Source organism: Nyctereutes procyonoides, unplaced genomic scaffold, assembly GCF_905146905.1.
Source record: "Nyctereutes procyonoides isolate TBG_1078 unplaced genomic scaffold, NYPRO_anot_genome, whole genome shotgun sequence".
NCBI classification, from domain to species: Eukaryota; Metazoa; Chordata; class Mammalia; order Carnivora; family Canidae; genus Nyctereutes; species Nyctereutes procyonoides.
The window spans coordinates 8,043,481-8,061,506 of NW_026575128.1; the positions used below are offsets into that span (position 1 = coordinate 8,043,481).

General features: G+C 61.9%; 1 protein-coding gene across 1 annotated transcript in view; it reads left to right on the forward strand.

Moving 5' to 3' along the window:
* The window catches only part of CSMD2 (CUB and Sushi multiple domains 2), a 437,017-nt gene that overhangs the window by 212,780 nt on the left and 206,211 nt on the right, over positions 1-18,026 (forward strand). Inside the window, 1 exon segment of the mRNA XM_055341473.1 lies at positions 9,323-9,505. Coding sequence (XP_055197448.1) covers positions 9,323-9,505 — 183 coding nt within the window.

Consider the following 18,026-nt stretch of genomic DNA (forward strand, 5'->3'; position numbering starts at 1 on the left):
AGAGAGCCCCGGGCCCAGCAGATGCCCCCCAGCCTTCCACGGGCTTCCCGACTGCCGGTTGCTGATGACTGCTGATGCCGGTGTCTGCAGCGACGGGGACAGAAGGCGTCCCCTGGGCATCGGGTGAGCAGGCCGGGCGCTGGGGCAGACGCATCAGCTCTGAGCCCTGGCGACGGCCCGCACCTGGCGGTGATGCAGGACACATGGGAGGAGCTACGGGTAACGTACACTCGTGGCACGCAGCCCGCGGGAGCTCGGACATGGGGGCAGGCGGCCCTCGAGCGGCCTCTGCAGAGGCCCCCCCGGGAAGGCCAGCCTGGAGTCGAGAAGGCGCGGCGGCTCCCGGAGGCCCGGGCAGCGGGGAGGGGGCCCCTGCTCCTGCACCGGGAGGAGGCCCGGTAACCGGCCGCGAGGCGACTAGAAGACCGGCTGCACAAGGGTCTTGCCGGGGGAGGCTGATCGGCAGGGGGCACGGGGGCGACCGCAGGCCTCTCTGGGACTCTGTTCACGTGCACCCGGGTCATGGGGCCTCGGTGAGGGTCCAGGGTGCTCGGATGTGACGGTGTGGGTGCAGGGCAAGCGCGGACGCATCGGGTCAGCACGTGGCGGCCGGACACCTGGGTTCAGGGCCGAGCTCTGACGCGCGCTACTGGGGGGCAGGGAAGGGCTTGGACTCGGGGCCCCAGGCGTCTCCCCCACATCCGAGGTCCTCTGGATGCTCAGCCCCAAACGTGCCCGGAGGTCTGGGTGCCACCCCAAGCCCCTAGTCTGCCCATATTTTATCAGAGGCGCGCATGAGACGTCGATAGCGCAGCTGGGATGGGGCGACGTCACTGCAGTCTGCGCGGTGACCCACAGGGGAGCTCGCAGCCGAGTCACCTGGGTGGGGGAGGTGGGCTCAGAGTCAGCACCTAGAGGTTACCCAGGGCGTCGGGGGTGGGCTTCGTTGGGGGCCGAGGCCAAGCCGGGGGGATGGTGGAGAGACCCTGCAAGTGTTCCCGCAGGGGGAGCTGTGTCCGTGTATGTGAGGGGCCATCGGGTGGGAAGCGGGCTCGGTCACGTCTGGCACGATGTCACCGGAGGACAAGAGGATGGACCGCTGAGCGCCCGTCATGTGCCGGAAGCTTCATTCCCATTTTCTCAAGGGTTTCCCACGGAGTCCCGTGGCTTGGGTGGCCCCAGGGACTGCCCCGTCCCTCCTGTCATCCCCCTTGGTCCCCGCAAGCCTGCTTGGGACCCGGCGTCACAGCTTGAGCCGTGGGTGGAGAAGCTGCCGGCCGCATGCGGGTCCCGGCTGGCCCACGGCTGCTCCTCTGGTCGGGGGGACCTGACCTCAGAGGGAGGACGTCCCGCCTGCGTCACATCAGGGCCAGGACCCGTGGGACCTGGGATTCCACTCCGTGTCCCTTTGGCTGCAGAGGCCACGAGGGTCGCAGAATTTCAGTTCCTTGGAAAAGCCCGTAGAAGCCAAATCTGTGCCCCAGGAAGCGGGCGCGAGCCTGGGTTCCAAGTGCCCGGCAGCTGGGGTTTGGTGTTTTCGTACGTCGTGAATCCCCACAGGCCGCATGACACGGTCCCATGGGCCAGGAGCCAGGGCAGGAATCCGTTCTGTGGGGGTTCGGAAGGCCAGAGCTGCACGACCAGGGTGTGGCCGCCTCGCTGTCTGCGCGCTCGCTGCACGTGGCCGCCTTCCCGCTGTGCTGCCCGGCCTGGGCGCTGGCCCCGGGAGACACGGAGCATGAGCTCCTGGAGGCGCCTCTCGCAAGGACCCGGATCCTGTGGATGTGACCCCACCTGACGGCTCAAGGGGCCGTAGAGGCCCCGTCTCCAGCTCTAGCCACAGAGGAGGTGAGCACCTCACCGGGTGAGTTGGGGACTCAGCACCGTCCACGCTGAGCTCCCGGGTCCATCCAGCCGCGCTGCGGCTCCCGTGACCCCCCTCGGCGGACGCACAGCGTGTCCACGTCAGGCCTGCAGGCCGAGCCAGCGCAGGTACAGGAGCGCTCGATTCACGCGGGACGACTTCCTACACAACAGTCACGCCGCCATCCTGCAGCCTCCCAGCCTCACCCGCCTGGACCCTCCACGGCCCCCGGGCCTCAGTCCAACAGACCGGGTGTCCTTGGGGCCTCCCCGGCCCTGTGTGTGCTCTTAGCCAGGCTCTCCATCCCTAATCCTGGGTGTTCCAGCCTCCATGTCCCTGATCTGCCTCCACATCCCTAATCCCGGGCATCCCCCCTCCACGTCCCTAATCCCGGGTGTCCCCACTCTGCATCCCTAATCCCGGGCATTCCCCCTCCACGTCCCTAATCCCAGGTGTCCCCTCTCTGTATCCCTAATCCCGGGTGTTCCCCTTCCGTGTCCCTAATCCCGGGCATCCCCTCTCCACGTCCCTAATCCTGGACTTTCCCCCCTCTGCATTCCTAATCTTGGGCGTCCCCCATCCACATCCCTAATCCTGGGCATTCCCCCTCCACGTCCCTAATCCTGGGTGTTCCCCATCCACATCCCTAATTCCGGGTGTCCCCCCTCTGCATCCCTAATCCTGGGCGTTCCTCCTCCATGTCCCTAATCCGAGGCATCCCTGCTCTGCGTCCCTAATCCCGGGCGTCCCCCTCCGCGTCCCTAATCCCGGGTGTCCCCCCTCTGCATCCCTAATCCTGGGCGCCCCCCTCTGTGTCCCTAATCCTGGGCGTCCCCCCTCCGCGTCCCTATCCTGGGCGTCCCCCCTCCATGTCCCTAATCCCGGGCGCCCCCCTCTGCGTCCCTAACCCTGGGCGTCCCCCCTCCGTGTCCCTAATCCCAGGCGTCCCTCCTCCGCGTCCCTAATCCTGGGTGCCCCCCTCTGTGTCCCTAATCCCGGGCGCCCCCCTCTGCGTCCCTAATCCTGGCCGTCCCCCCTCCTTGTCCCTAATCGTGGGCGCCCCCCTCCACATCCCTAATCCCAGGCGTCCCCCCTCCGCGTCCCTAATCCTGGGCGCCCCCCTCTGTGTCCCTAATCCCGGGCGCCCCCTCTGCGTCCCTAATCCTGGGCATCCCCCCTCCTTGTCCCTAATCGTGGGCGCCCCCCTCCACATCCCTAATCCCGGGCGTCCCCCCTTCGCATCCCTAATCCCAAGAGTCCCCCCTCCATGTCCCTAATCCTGGGCGCCCCCCCAGTCCCTAATCCCGGGCGCCTCCCTCCGCATCCCTAATCCTGGGCGTCCCCCCTCCGCGTCCCCCTTCCACATCCCCCCTCCCCTCCGCATCCCTAATCCATCCCTCCACGTCCCCCCTCCGCATCCCCCCTCCACGTCCCTAATCCCGGGCATTCCCCCTTCACGTCCCCGACCCGGGTGTTCTCACCTGTGAAGAGGGGCTAATAAGCTACCCTCAGGGGCCATCCCAGGGCTCCTGTAGTGAATCCCGATTCCGGCAGGCAGCTGGGATGTGCTCCGTGAACAGCCCCATCCCTCATCTGCTTCCCTTGGCCTGCAGCTCCCCTCCCAGCCTACAGCCCGGCCTGAAGCCTCGGGTCCCTCTGCCCAGTGTCTGGGGGGCAGGGGGCGGGGGTGGCGGGTACCTGCCATCTCACGTCGCACAGGCATGAGGCATCCGTGGGCAGAGCCTGCCCCCAGGGACCCCTGCCTCCCCTCCAGGGACTCCCGGCCCCACGGTTGTCTGCCCTGGCCTCCTCGGGGTTGGCAGCTGGCACTGCTGGGCCACCCCTCCCCTCACTAGAAGCCTGAGCCCCGGGGTGGGAGAACGAGGGGGTCCTTTGTCTAGAAATGCTCCCCGTCCTGCATGTCACAGTCGCAGGTCAGGGTCGGGGAGGCAGCTCCGGCGCCCTCAAAGCCTGAGCTCCCGGAGCCTGGAAATCCAGCCCCCTCCGAGGGGGCAGCCAGCTGTAGGAAATGCATTCATAGTTGCAATTGCTTTGCTTCCCAGTAGAACAAGAAATATTTAAGGAACAGGCAATTAGCACTTACCAGAAACATTATAAAATTACATACAACTTGCTAACAAGTTTTAGCATCAATCTGGGAGTCTCCTCGCCTCCTGACTCAGAGCCTGGAATCCGGCAGCCGAAGGCAGAGTCGGGGGATTTGGCCGGCACGGGGGACAAAGGAGCCGGGCCCCTGGCCCCGTAGATACGCGGGCGGGTCAGACAAGGTGCAGGGAGGACGCCCAGGGGAGGGCACCCGTGGTCCTCGTTGTCCCAGAGCCTCGTGCGTGGTGCCGAGGACGGGGCACGTGCGTGGTCCCCCATTTGGGACGCTGGGGCCCCAAGGACAGGAAGACAGTCTGTGCCTCCACCTAAGTCTCAGCCGGCGTTCAGTAGAGTCGGGAACGCGCAGGAAGCTGGGGAGGTACCGGGGAGGGGGCTAAGCCGGCTGGAGGGCATCCGGGGAGGCTTCCTGGAGGAGCGGGCGTCGGAGGCTGAGGCTGGCACAGCGGCTGCCCAGCAGCTGGCCAGACGTCCCCGAGAGGACAGCGTGGGGGCAGGAGGGCCAATGCACGCAGGAGGATGGCCGAGCTCCACTCCGCGGAAGGCGCACTGAGCTTCCAGCAGCCTCGGCCTTGCACGGGCCGGAAGGAAGGCCACGAGCCACGGACGGGCGTCGCCGGCTCCCTCCCTTTCCGGATCCTTCCTTTGCCTCGTGCACGTGACCACTTCCAGCATTGAGCCTGCTGTGCTCGGGACGCCCGTGCCGCCTCCTGCATCCCCGGGAGCTGAGCGGCCCCTGCGCCCGAGGCAAAGGAAGCCAGGAGGCGCCCAGAGCTCCCAGCACGCGCACTGTGTCTCCGTGAGCCCCGTGAAGCCCGCTTGGCGCCAGGAGCCAGGGTCCGTGAGAGGCGGGTGTCGGAAGCCCGCTCTGGGGGGAGCTGGGCTGCATCCTGGTCTGGCCGGCCCCGGGCGGGGGCGACGGCACAGGAGGCCGCGCTGTCAGGTCGGCAGGGTCAGCAGGCCGCCCGTGCAGCAGCGGCGACCGGCGTGACGACGTGGAGGAGAAACCCGGCAGGACGGTCTGCCCGGACATCCACGGAGCCGACAGCCAGCTCCGGGGTGGGGAGCTGCACATGGCTCGGAGGTGCGCCCCGGCCCCCACGTCCCCGACCAGCTCCTGGAGGAATAAGACAGGCCAGAGAGAACGTCACCCCCCCCCCCACCCGGCTCCGTCAGCGTCGTGAAGGCCTTGCAGGGAGACTTGCGACCGCCGAGACACAGATGTGGGCCACGGGGTCCCGGCACCCACCGCCAGGGTTGTCTGGAGCTCCGAGGACATGCCTGTTGCTTGCAAGGAGCGGGGCCGGTGGGCAGTGGGCCTGGGCCGCCGGACCTGCGTAGACGCTGCCCCTGGTTGTGCAGACAAAGGCCTTCGAGGGCCCGCGGCCTCCGAGCCCACACGGATCTCACCATTGAGCCCCAGCGCCCTGTGATGCGGCGCGAGCACCGTTTCCATCCTGCTGACGACGACACGAGCCCCGGGAGCATGGCAGGTGTGCCCGAGGCCTCCTGGTCGTGCCACGGGCAGATCTAGAGCCTCATCGGTGCCTCATTGGTTCCTCCCCACGGCCACCGGGGAGCCGGCCTGAGGGGGTCAGGGGCCTCAGGGCGGGAGGTGCCCTGTCAGGTGCGCCCCGGCCCGAGCCCCTGCTTCCAGCGCCGCCCCCGCCGTCAGCCTGGCCGAAGAGCCCCACGTGCTGCTGAGCGTGGCGTGGGCACAGGATCTGCACTCGCGTTCGCTGCCCGAGCCGCACGGTCATCGTGAAGCCTCGCCGTGCTGGGTGGACGGAGCTGGGGGGTCGCTGTGTCCTTCATGCCCGGCACCGTATGGGCCCACAAGGCCCCGGTCCCTGTCCTCCTCCCCATGCTGTGCCCCCAGCGCTGGGGGCAGTGACCCCGAGGCCGCGTCGGTCCCTCTAGAAGGCGGCGAGCACAGAGCACCGAGAAGGAAAGACGGACGAGAAACCAAGGGGCCCCTCCGCCCAGGGCGGGAGTCCTATTTGGAATCGGAAAGTGGAAAACCCAGGAGGGGACGGAGGCTGGTCACGGGCGGAAGCCCGGGCATCTCGGAAGCAGCCCCCTAGGTCTGCGGGCGGCTGCTTGGCGGTAGGGAGAGGGACGGAGGGACGGATGGAGGAATGGATGGAGGGAGGGACAGAGCCCCCAGCCTCCGGGGGGCTGAGAACCCCAAGCCCCCGCCCCAGCCCTGCTGCGGCCCCGCACACCCGCTCCGGTGCCTTTGCCCCTTTGCTGGGGCTGCCCCAGCCCTGCCTCCCCCTGAGGCCGCCCCCACCCCCACCCCTGAGCCCCAAGAGCCGGGAGCTGGGAGCGCTCTCCAGGGACAGCAGCTGGGCCCGACCTGCCCGGTGCCCTTACCCCACCCTCACGCTTGCCCAGGTCCGGGTCTTGCCCTCCTGTCACCGTCCCCAGGTCCTGCCAATCCCCTGCTGGAACTCACTGTCCTCAGCACCTGCACCCCCTGACTGCACCCCAGCACCTCTGAGGTCCGGCCTCCAGCCCGCCGTGCCTCACCCTCCCTTGGCCCCTCCATCTCCCCCCCCGGCTCCCTCCCCCGTAGCCGAGCCCCTGCCACACCCTTGGCTCCTGCTTCCTCCCAAGCCACCCCTGGCCCCCATCCCCCCCCAGCCCCTTCCTCGCATCCACGCCCAGCCCCCGAGGGCTTGGGGGACAGGCCCAGGGCCCTGAGCAGCTGTGCCCAACTGTGTCCCCTGCGCCCTCGTGGCCCCGGTGCCGGCGCCCCGGCCGAGGCCTCAGTCCTTCCCGTCCTGCCTGGCCCCCCTAGGGCCAGGCCCCGTCTGTCGGCAGACAAGAGGGCCGCGCCCCCCCCCCCACTGAACCATAGGGCCCGTGCCCCCCCCCCCCCCGCGTCTCCCTGAAGGCCCAGCGAGCCCCTGGTGGCCCTGGCCCTGGGCCTCGGCTGTCACCCGCCGTGCTCCGGGGCTGCGGCTGACCATTCGCTCTAGGCATCTGGGCATCCGGGCATCTGTCCGCCTCCTTCCCTCGCTTCAAGCATGGTTGAGCTTCCTAAATCCGCCTCCCTCCACCTCAGGTCCGCCACGCTCCGTGACGCCGCGGGGCTTCTCCTTCTTTGCGTCTGCACAGCATCTTCCCTGCACGTGTCCGGCTCCCCGCATCCCCGTCCCCGTCCCCATCGCCTGTGCGCCCTCTGCACCCCAAGCACCCGCGGGGACCTCCTCCCACCGACCCGTGTCAGCCCCCCAGCTGCTCCCCGCCGTGTCTGGGGCTGGGGAGCTCCTTCCTGAATCCCTCCTCCTCCAAATCTGTGCTGCCCAGGGCCTTAGGCCCTGGCCCATCCCGTGTCCCTGACCCTGTCTGGGGCCGATACCGCCCCGTCCGGGGCCATTACATCCTCGGTCCCGCCGCTCGTATCACCTGTGAGCGGAGCCCCCAGTGTGCCCCCGCGCTGGACTCTGCCCTGGGACGTAAGCCCCATGCGGCCGCTGCCCACCCTGCCCTGTCGGCCCCGTGCACACCAGGCCCGGCCCGGGGCCTCCTGCTGTCTCTCCCTGCTCCTCTGTCGTCCCCCCCCCCCCCCCCCGCCACGGTTGAGATTGTGCGGAACCTCCGTCGTCAAAGCACCAACACTTGACGCGCTGACGCTGGGGGCTGAGGCGGGAGCCGCTCACAGGGCCCCGAGCGTCCTTCCCTGTGGGCCGGGCTCTCGCCAGCTTGCTCCCCCCGGGAAGTGGGGCCTCGCCTGCGTCCTCAGTCGGTGCCCCGGAGCCCTGGGCTCGGGCCTGCTCCCCGCAGCCTCACCCTCCAAATTTGAGTCACAGGCTCCTTCCGGATGCTCCGCACGCGCACACGCTCACGTGCTCACACTCGCGCTCACACACTCGCACACACACACTCGCTCCCACTCGCTCACACGCTCGCTCACACTTGCACTCACACTTGCACTCACACTTGCACTCACACTTGCACTCACATGCTCACACATCCACACTCACGGTCACACACTGGCTCATGGTCACACACTCATGCTCACACACACTCACATACTCACGCTCACACTCACTTGCGCTCACACACTGGCTCACAAACTCACACTTGCTCACACTCACACTTGTGCTCATATATTCGCTCACACTCACATTCACACTTGCTCTCACTCATACACTCCCTCACACTCCCTCGCACACTCACGCTTACACTCGCACTCACATGCTCACACACTCGCACACCCCCAGCCAGGGAATGAATGCCTTGTCCCAGCCCGGCGGAGTGCTGCAGGCCCCAATGTTCAGGGGGCACGGCGGTGACGAGTGTGTCGGCACAGGGCAGTGCTGGGCAGCCCGGGCGCCCCACAGAGCCCGCGGGTGGTGGTAGGACGGCTCCTGCGGGATCTCGGCTGCTGGGCTCACGCACCTGCCGCCCGGGGCCCACAGTCGTGTCTGCAGCAGAGGCAGGGCCCCCGGGGCCCACATCCGGGAAGGCACCCAGCAGGCTCCCCGACTGCTCCGGCTGCCTCCTCTCCACGTCACGGGCCCCTAGCCGCCCGTCCCCGCCCCCCCCCGTCCCTGCCTCCCCTCCCTCCCCGCAGACAGCTCCTGCCCTCTTCTCCCTACCCCCTCCCGTCCCCTGGCGCCCCTGGCCCCCCTTCCCCTGTCACAGCACCAAGCACAGGCTGCTGGCAGTGGAGGTGACTCCAAGGGACACCCGGGGCCCAGCCAGGACAGAGGCCTCTCCCGACGCGTCCAGGGCCCCGCTGAATGTCACCTGAGGCCGGGCTGTCCCGGGGAACCCACTCCGTGTGCAACCCACACGGCTGAACCCAGCGAACTGTAAAAGCCTGTCGGTGAGCCGCTCGGGGCGCTTTGCCATCTCAGAGTTTAGGGAAAGCTTTGTGAACGCGCCTCCCTGGCGGGAGGCAGCGAATGTGGAGCCTCGCGTGATCTCGGCGGGGGCACGGCAGGCATGAAGCCGCCTCGTTCCCACTCCCCTTGGCCGCTCAGGATGGAGCCGAGGCCAGGGAGCTCCGCGCCGAGCTCTGCTCACTCCTGGGACGGGAGTGTCCCAGAGCCCAGGGACCCAGCTCCGCGGGGTGCAGCGCCCACACCCCCCAGATGCTGCGTGCACCCAGCAGGCTCAGGTGTCTGCCGGCCAGAAGGCCCGTCCACCCGGGATGCGGTTGTGAACGGGCCGTGGCACAAGTGCTCGTGGGAGGTCCCCCCGGGCCGCCCTGGGCCCCGGCCAGGACAGAGGCGCCGCAGACCCGGGACGCGGACCCCCAGCTCCCCGGAAGGCGGGCAGTCACCTTTGTCTCTGTTTTCTCCCCTTCATGTCTTGCAGAGATCGAGCAGGGCAGCTGCGGCGACCCCGGCATCCCCGCCTATGGCCGGAGGGAAGGCTCCCGGTTCCGCCACGGCGACACGCTCAAGTTTGAGTGCCAGCCCGCCTTCGAGCTGGTGGGCCAGAAGGCAATCACGTGCCAAAAGAATAACCAGTGGTCGGCTAAGAAGCCAGGCTGCGTGTGTAAGTGAGCGGGGACGGGGCCGCTCTGGGGACCCCGAGGGGCAGAGGCCCCCACTGACTAGCCGACCCAGGGCCCGTCCTCGGGCACCTCGCAGGTCGTGGCAACAGCTTCGCGCTGCCTGGTGTCTTCCCTCCCCAGCGGTGCCGGCCAGGCCCTCGTTCCGGCGGTGATGTAGGCAGAAGCCCAGGAACGCTTGCTCTTGCCGGTGGGGGGCGCCTTCCGGGCTGTCCTGCCTCCCCGCGGGTCCTCGAGGGCAGGGCAGGGGCCGCGGGGGCCTGTCCGCCAGGCTCCGACCCAGACGTGTGCCCCCCGTGGCCGCCTGTGACACTGTGACTCCGACCAGGGCCGGGGCCCGCGGGTTTGCATGACTCACTGCCAGCCTCTGGGCCCCGGGAGCTCCGGCCAGCCAGGCGAGGAGGGGGTCCCTCGAATTGCTGCTTCTTGGGCTGGACTTGGGGGGTGACCAAGCTGTCTCTGGACTGCTGATCCTTTGGGGTGCTCACCCAATGGCAGCGACAAGGAGGCCCTGCGTCCTCCCTCTGGGGTGGGATGACCATACTGTCCGGCGGAAACGGTCCTTGAAGTCCTGCGCCCGGCAGGCAGCAAAAGCAGGCCCCGCGTGGTCTCTGTCGGGAAGTCCGGCTCCCCAGGCTGGCACCTCCTCTTCGCCCAACCCTCGCCACCCCACCCCCTCCACCTCTTTCCGTCGGCTTCTCGCAGGGGAGAGCAGAAGCCTGACCCTGTGCTCACTTCTCCTGCCGCAGTGGGTTTGGGGTCTGCGGGTGCCACAGAGCAGCGTGGCCACCCCCTCCCGGGGCTGAGGCGCAGAGGACGCCGGGGGCTCCAGGGGACGTCACAGGACTGAGACTTCGGCAGATGAGCCGGTGCCTGGGGTCGTACCTTTCCAAACAACAACAACAAAAATCACTTTGTCTTGACAGAGCATCTGTGCCGACTTGGGAGTCTGTGTAAAGATGCTTGCGGAGGTTCCAAGAGCAAATCGCTTTTAGACACACGCTTGTTGCAAAAAAAGTAAATAAAACGGCATGAAATCCGCCCGTCTCTCAAGCCGGGTGTGGTTAGGACATAGCGCCAACCTCGTAGCCCCGTAGGGGCCTAGGAGCCAAGGGGGCTGGGCCGGGGGTGGGGGGACTGGGCAAGGCCGCTCAGGGCTGGCGGGAGCAGAGGCCCGAGCTGCTGGACGGACTAGGCGCTGCTCTGCGCTACAAGGTGGAGGCCGAGATGTGGACTGTGGGGGCCCAGCATGGTGGCGGCTTCATCCTCAAGTCCGCCGGGTGAAGCAGGCAGGGAGGACTGGAAGAGGCTCAGGCCCCTGGGCCAAGGGGTAGCAGAGCCGCCGCGTTGTGGGACGCGGTAAAGTCTCCTGCCTCACAGGCTGAGGGATGCTGGTCAGCAGAAGACCTACTTGACCCTTTGGCACTCCGGAAGGGTTTTAGAGACTCTTTCTAGAACCTTCCATGAGAGCCTAGGGCCATGAAGCGCCGCTCAGCAGGCCCTTCGTTTCCAGGAGCGAGGCTGGCAGCCTCCCACTGCTTGCAAAGGGAGGGGGAGCAAGGACGGAGCCGCCTGGCAAGGGGGAAGCAGCGCTCTCTGTGGTTTAAAATGAGAGAGGGGAGCCGAGAGGCGTTGGATGAGCCCATGGAGCCCGCACCGGGGTGGTGGAGGGGCAGCGTGACCTTGCATCCCCCGGACGGGTCTGGGGAGTCCCCAAGGCACCCCTGTTGCTCCGGTGTTTCAGGTCCCTTGGGTGCAACAAGACACAGCTGGAGCCGCCGGGACGCTGGCTTCAGTGAAGGGGCCGGAGAGGCCAGCCAGCCCCGTGCCCTGGCGCCGCCCAGCAAGGGCACGTCCCCTCCACGAAGCCAGGGGAGTGCCAGCTGTCAGCCCCCCATGAGTACCCAGCCCCTACGCCGACGCTGCCGTGGGTCCCCGGCATTGCCCCCAAGGGCCGCACGGTCTACTCGGTGGTAAAACAGGACCTTAAGCAGCCCTGGGTCACAGAGACTGCTTGGGATTCAGACTCCGGAGACGTGATTCTGGGTCCTGGCTCGGGCCCGTGACGGCGGCCAGGGCGCTCTCCTCTGTCTACACTTTGGTTTTGTAATGTGTCTGGCAGGGTGGCGTCCGTCCTGGCTCCCGATTCTGAGCCCCTGTGATCATATTTACAGAACAGGGTCACTGTGGCCTCAACCGTCCTCACTGCCCACGGCGAGTGCTTGGAAGCCACTTCGGAAACTGGGTCATTGACCGAGCAGGTCACATAGCATCCAGGAGTTGTCAAGCCGCAGTCCTGACCCTGACCCCCAATCAAATGTGTCCTAATGGGTGATCCCCAGGGAAGGGCCGACGTCTATGAGCATCCACAAAAATATGAAAGCATGTGGTCCACCTCTGTGCTTGGCGAGGCGGGGGTAACGGACGGACAGAAGCCCCTCTAGCAAGAGTCTGCGTAAACGCCCTGAATCTCCCTACACGTCCCAATGAATATTAGTACCACACTGAGCGGACCCACTCTTGTTTCCCTCTTAGGATTTAGAAGGGGAAAAAAAAAGGATTTAGACAGGGTTCGGGGCAGTGTGTTGATGGTCCAAATTTCCATGAACAATTGTCCAAAGAAGTGCAAAATGGCGCATCATTCTTCTCTTGAAGCATTTCCTTCCAGACGGCTCTTTCCTCCGGAGACGGCGCGAACACACTCTTCGTGTTCCCAAACGTTCCCTGTAGCAGTAGCAAAGCGGAGGCTTCAGAACCATCCGCGAGGCTTTTGAGCGGCCCTCGCAGTAGTAAATGCTCGATAGATGGTCTTTTTTGTTTTTTTTTTAATCTAGGTGTTAAAGGAGATGATGTTTCTCACAGTGAGAAGCATTTTGAAAGGAAGGACGGAGCCAGCTTCTTTCCTCCGAGTGTCCTCCTCTGCGGTTAATCCACACCTGCAGGGACCCGTGCTCAAAGTCCGCTAGAAGTGGGAGTACTTGGCGTCCGCCCAGCGGTGTTTGCTGCGCGTTTACCCCGCGCCGCGCACCGTGCGTTGGATTCAGAGCTGGTCGGCCTCTGCCCGGGAAGCGTGCTCAACCTGGCGTCCTGCCGAGCACGTGCTGGCCCCGCCGCACATTTTCTTCACTTTCCCAGAGTGAATTTCTGCCCATGTCTCCCCATCCCTTGCAGAAGCATGGAGGGCCTCCCTGTGCAGCCCAGTAGTTTTCCTCCCGCCCCAAGTCAGCCTGGCGGTGCAGGTGGCGCAGGGATCCTCGAGGCTTTGTTGACAGGCCCGCGGACGGCTTCACACTTCACGAGGTGGCCAGGAAACCAATTATCGGTCCATTAGCGGCCACTTGCAAAAGAGGTTTCAAAACAGGCTTCACCAGAGATGCATGGAGACCCCACAAACTCCACAAACGCAGCGTCTCTTTCGCTGTTCTGTGCACTGCGGGGGGCGGGGGAGGTGTGAAGCCTGATCGCTCAGCTCTAGTGGACGTGGCCTGCGTGCGACACGCGACACGTGAAGGCAGGGCCCACGGGGTGGGTGCAGCGCAAGGCAAGCAGCCAAACCTTTGAGAGACCAAGGGAGGGCAAGTGGGTCCTGGGGCCCTGGAGACAATGTCCCAGAGGGCACGGGGCTAGGGCCTTGCTGTGCCGACAGGTAAAGGAGGGTGCTCCACGCAGGAATGCCATGGGGAGTGGTCCTCCGTTAGTTCCTACACCCCGGGTTCCTCCCCCTGAGCCCCCCACGCGGCCCCACACTTGACACACACGCACATGCACAGACATCTGGACAAAGTGCATGGAGCCACATGGTCGTCTGGATTCTCAGCCTCGGCATTGTCGACATTTTGGACCAGATAATTCCTTTGGTGGAAGAGGGGCAGTCCTGAGCGCTGTTGGATGTCCCTGTCCTGTACCCACTAGAAGCCCGTGGCACGCACACCCCTCCTGTAGCCAGTTGTGACAACCAAAATGACTCCCTACCAGACGCTGGCCAGTATCCCCTAAGAGAAGGAGCACCCGAGATTGTGACCCACCAGTCCGGGGCACTCTACACTTGACTTGCCAGATTCGAAAGAAGAAGAACTCTGTGTTTTTGCATTTTAAGTGAGGCTGTGGTTAAAGCCTGTAGGATTGCAACGGTGGGAAAGCTTGGGGTGAAGGAGGGTGCCAATACTTCGTAAATGTTTTATTAACCATTAACCCTACGGCTTCATGGAATATTCTCTTTTCTCATTTTACCAGTGGAAACAAAGCCCAAGGAGACACGGGGACTAGCTCAGAGGTTGTAGGACCACTAAGGGTTGGGCTGGCATTTGAAAGGTTCAGGGACGGAGCAGGTTCCTACCCAAGCCCTCTACTATCTCCACTGTGCTGGATTTCCAGAATCCAAGGGCTCGTGTGCAGCAGCAAGGACAAGGAGGCCTCAGGGCCAAATTACTAGCGCAGGGTGTTGGCTGAGTTCCTCCCGTGAAGTGTCAGAGAGGGACAAGCATTAAGCAAATTCATGACAGTTCCGTCGTTGGAACCGTAGGAATGCGGTCTGCCCGTGTACAATATTCGGGTGCCCAAGCATTGCCCTAGCTTTACTTTTTCTCATTCCTTCTACCCATCCGTTGATCCATCCATCGTTGATTTATTGAGCACCCACTGTATACAGGCTCAGCTGCATAAGAGCGGATGTTCTGGTCCAGTCGTAACCCGGAAGGCCTCCGGGGATGATCTTGCTCATCTGGGGATGGAGGAGGAGGGGTATCTCTTGAGCCTAGCCTTACGTAGTGTGCTAGGACACCTTCGGGAGGTATCTGGAGCTCAGGGGTCAAAACTCAGCACAGGCTCTTGGTATATTCTAGTATTTTAAACATTTAAGTAAATGTAGACATTACAAGTAAAATACTCTTAATTTCACTTCTTTAAACCAAAACTGATTTCGGCCAAGAACCTTGGCCGTTCTTTGATTCTTACCCACATGCGTCCATAGTACGTGTGGTTTTGAAGGGAACATATCAACCCCCATTCTGTGTTACGGGTCACGTTACCTTACCAGGCTGCTGCAGGTCTCTTGCGCTTTCCATCCTTAGTTATCTGCGGAATATTCTATTTACTGGATGGAGCCTTGACCTAGTCAAGAGTCTCGTTCAGTTATTTTACATAAAGCTGGAATGAACATCCTTACGCACGTAGCTTTTTTTCTTTTTTCTTTTTTCTTTTTTTTTTTTTTTCCTGCGTCTTCTCTTGAACTCTAATTCCTTAGGGTGGATCTCCAGAAGTGAGGTTGTCAGGCTGGAGTGTGAGCATTCTGACGGCGCTGGGCGTATGCACAGCTCCCCCAAAGTGCTGTGCCGGTTCATGATGCCAGTAACAAAAGCTGTACGATCAAGGATGATATTCATAAAAAAAAAAAGAATTATATTCACGTACCGTGTGGTCTTCCCACCCAGAAACATGGCGTCTCTCTTTCACGTTCCTCTGCTTTTGCTTTTCCAGATACCGCAACGTTGCGGTTTTCCTCATCTAGGTCACATAACATACTGCTTGCAACCTTTATCTGCATCGCCAAACCCCACGTATCTGGGTGACCTTTTATAAAACTGCTTTTTTAATAAGTCCAGTAAATCCCCAGCAGCACACCCTTGCCGGTTTCCGTAAGGGGCCACATGTTGGGACCCGTGCTGTGTCCTCAAAGAGCTTTACCTCAAAGAGCTTGCCCTGATGCAGACAGAGAGGGACATAATTTTGCAAATTAAAGGGGGTTCTCGTGGTTCAAAATTTAGTTTTTTCAACTAGAAAGCATTGGTGATACGGATGCATTTAGGATCCACCCATGAGGATTCATTCTTTTATTTAGCGCGTATTTGTGGTGCATCTGCAATGGGACAGGTATCCTGGTGGGTGCTAAATGGGAGCAACAGCCCCCCACCCTCACGGAGCGTAGAGGACTGTGGAGCCTGGAAGATAGGAGGATGAGGTTGTGCTCCTGTTGGGACGGGGATGTGCAGGGAGCAGCCGGGCTCTGAGACGAGCAACGGGGTCTGAGCCCATCCACGGGGACGCCCAGTAGACTCGCCAGTGCACACTGGTGCACACAGGGGTGCACCGCCCACCCGGGACTCGGTGTGCAGCGCTTCCTGAAGCTCCTGGCTGCTTTCCCCCAGCCCAGCCACCGGCCAGTCCTGTCTACAGGGCGCGGGAGCACTTGCTGCTTGTGATCCCCTGTGGCACATGCCTGCCCTGACGTGCGGCTCCCGGAGGGCCATGCTGCTATTTTCCTTTACAATTTGGAGGTGCTCGTTCTCCGCTGTGGCAAGAAACACTTTGCGGTTTTTTTGTGCATCTAGTTTCCCAATCTATTTTCCTATTTTTTATTATTATTTTCCATTTTGCATCGTACATTCATTTTATGCAGACAAACCCTCAATATTAGTGATCCCTCTTCAAAGCCGACAGAGTTATCATCCACCGTGACTCTGAGAGGCAGTTTGTTCTATTTTTGGTTATTTGTCAGTAATTTGATTTTTTTAAAAATATAATTTGCTAATCCATGTGGAGTTTATTTAGATGAATGTATAATGTATGGTCCCAACTATTAAGCAGTTTTCCAACACGATGTATTAAGCAATTCATTTCCCTTTTGATTTGAGGGAAATGAATTGTTTTATCACATACTGAATCCTCACATGCGGTTAAGTCTGTTTCTTGAGACACCACTTTGTTCTGCTGCTCTATTTCCATCTTAGCACCGGCACTGAATAATTTTAATTGTTGTTTTATAATATGTTCTAATATCTGGCAGAGCTAGAAACTACTCCTTCCTCCCTTAATTATTTTCTCTTTCAGAAACGTTCATTGTTATTCTCATCTGTTTGTTGTTCAAGATTAATTTTAGAATCATTTTGTCAGAGTAAAAAAAAAAAAGAAGAAAGAAAGAAATCCTATTGGGATTTTGTATGTGCGCTCCTATTAAACCATAAATTAACTTGAGGAAAATAGGCATTTTTATCATACACGGCCTTCCCATCCAGAAACATGGCATGTCCCTCTTTTTTGTTCATCTACTTTCATTTTTCTAAATATAACAGCTTTGTGGTTTTCTTCATAGAGGTCACATACATCGCTTGCTACCTTTATTTTTAAACAGGCAGGTACTTTTTTCACTCCCCTCCTACCTCGACCGCAGTGCCCCAGGCACAGGGGCAGCCCGTCTGTTTTTGCCTCTTCTCTATAGCTGAGCCCCGACTTTCCCTGTAAATATATACTCCCAGATTTTCCAGGACAAGAACAATTTCAGACATCCTTTCCTTTGGCCCAGAAAATATGACTGCAATAGCTAGACTCTTTGGAAATTGCCTTTTTCAAATGTTTGCAGCCAGAATTGGGATCGGCCAAGGTTTGACAGCGTCAGCCTCAGCGTGGGGCATAATACTCGTGGGCACGGTTCATGGTCGGGGCAGGAGGCTGCAGCGAGGGCTGTGTGAGCATCCTCGGTTGATGTCAGGCTCTGCTCAGTTCTCTAGGCTTCCTTGAGGGCCTTTCCAGACCACAGGTGGCCCCAGGAGAGAAGCAGGGAACCCGGGGATGGCTTTGGGCCACATCTGGATTTTAGGCCAATTCCTAGAAATTGGAAACCAGCATGTGAGGCCATGGGGCCCCCCCTTCCCTTGTTACCCAGCCCTCTAGAGCCCGACACTGAAGACCGGCGATCTCCCTGTACTAGTCCCACGCAGAGGTTGTGGTCAGCTGGGGGAGCAGACACCCGCTCTGTAGGAGGGCCTCCAGTAATCCGGAGGAATAATTTCCTTGTTTGACATCCGGGTGGTGATAGGAGGCGGGGAGGCTCTGGGTCTGCTCCTGCACTGGAGAAGGGACGCCGTAGTCATGGCCAGGAAGCTTTCCCGAAGCAGAGGGGCCGCCTGGGGAGGGTAAACCAGGGGTGAGGAGGGCCGGGGCCGGGGGATCTGGTCCCGAACAAAGGGATGGCTCCTGAAGCTGCTTGCCAGCACTTCCCATCAGGAGGCCTTAGGAAGTGGAGTCAGCACTTGTCCTACCAGGCCAATGCAGGTCATGCATCCCCGGTTACCCTTACTCCTAAACAGGTGGCTGTTCGTGGAAGGGGGCAGCTTCTGGGTTGACACAAGGCCTCCCCACGGAGAAGAAGGTCCACCCCTGCAGGGTGTCCCTGCCCCAGCCAGATGCTGCGGGATTAGGAAGGGCCTTCCCGGAGCAGGGCATGGAGAAGAAATCAAGAACCAGAGCAGAAGCCCCGTTCCTAGAGGGGGGCACACACGTGGGACGGGGATGACGGAGAGCGGGGTCCTGTCCCAGGCCCGTGGGCCCAGCGGATGCCAGTTCTGTGGAGCCAAACTCAAACTTCACCCCCACTGGTCGGAGGGCATGGATCACTTTATTTTTAAATAAGCAGATATCTTACGGGGAAAGGAGATATTTATGGGCTCAGATGTGGCTAATCATTCAAATGACTCAAAGGCTTTGGAAAGCAAGGATCTTCATCCCCGGAGA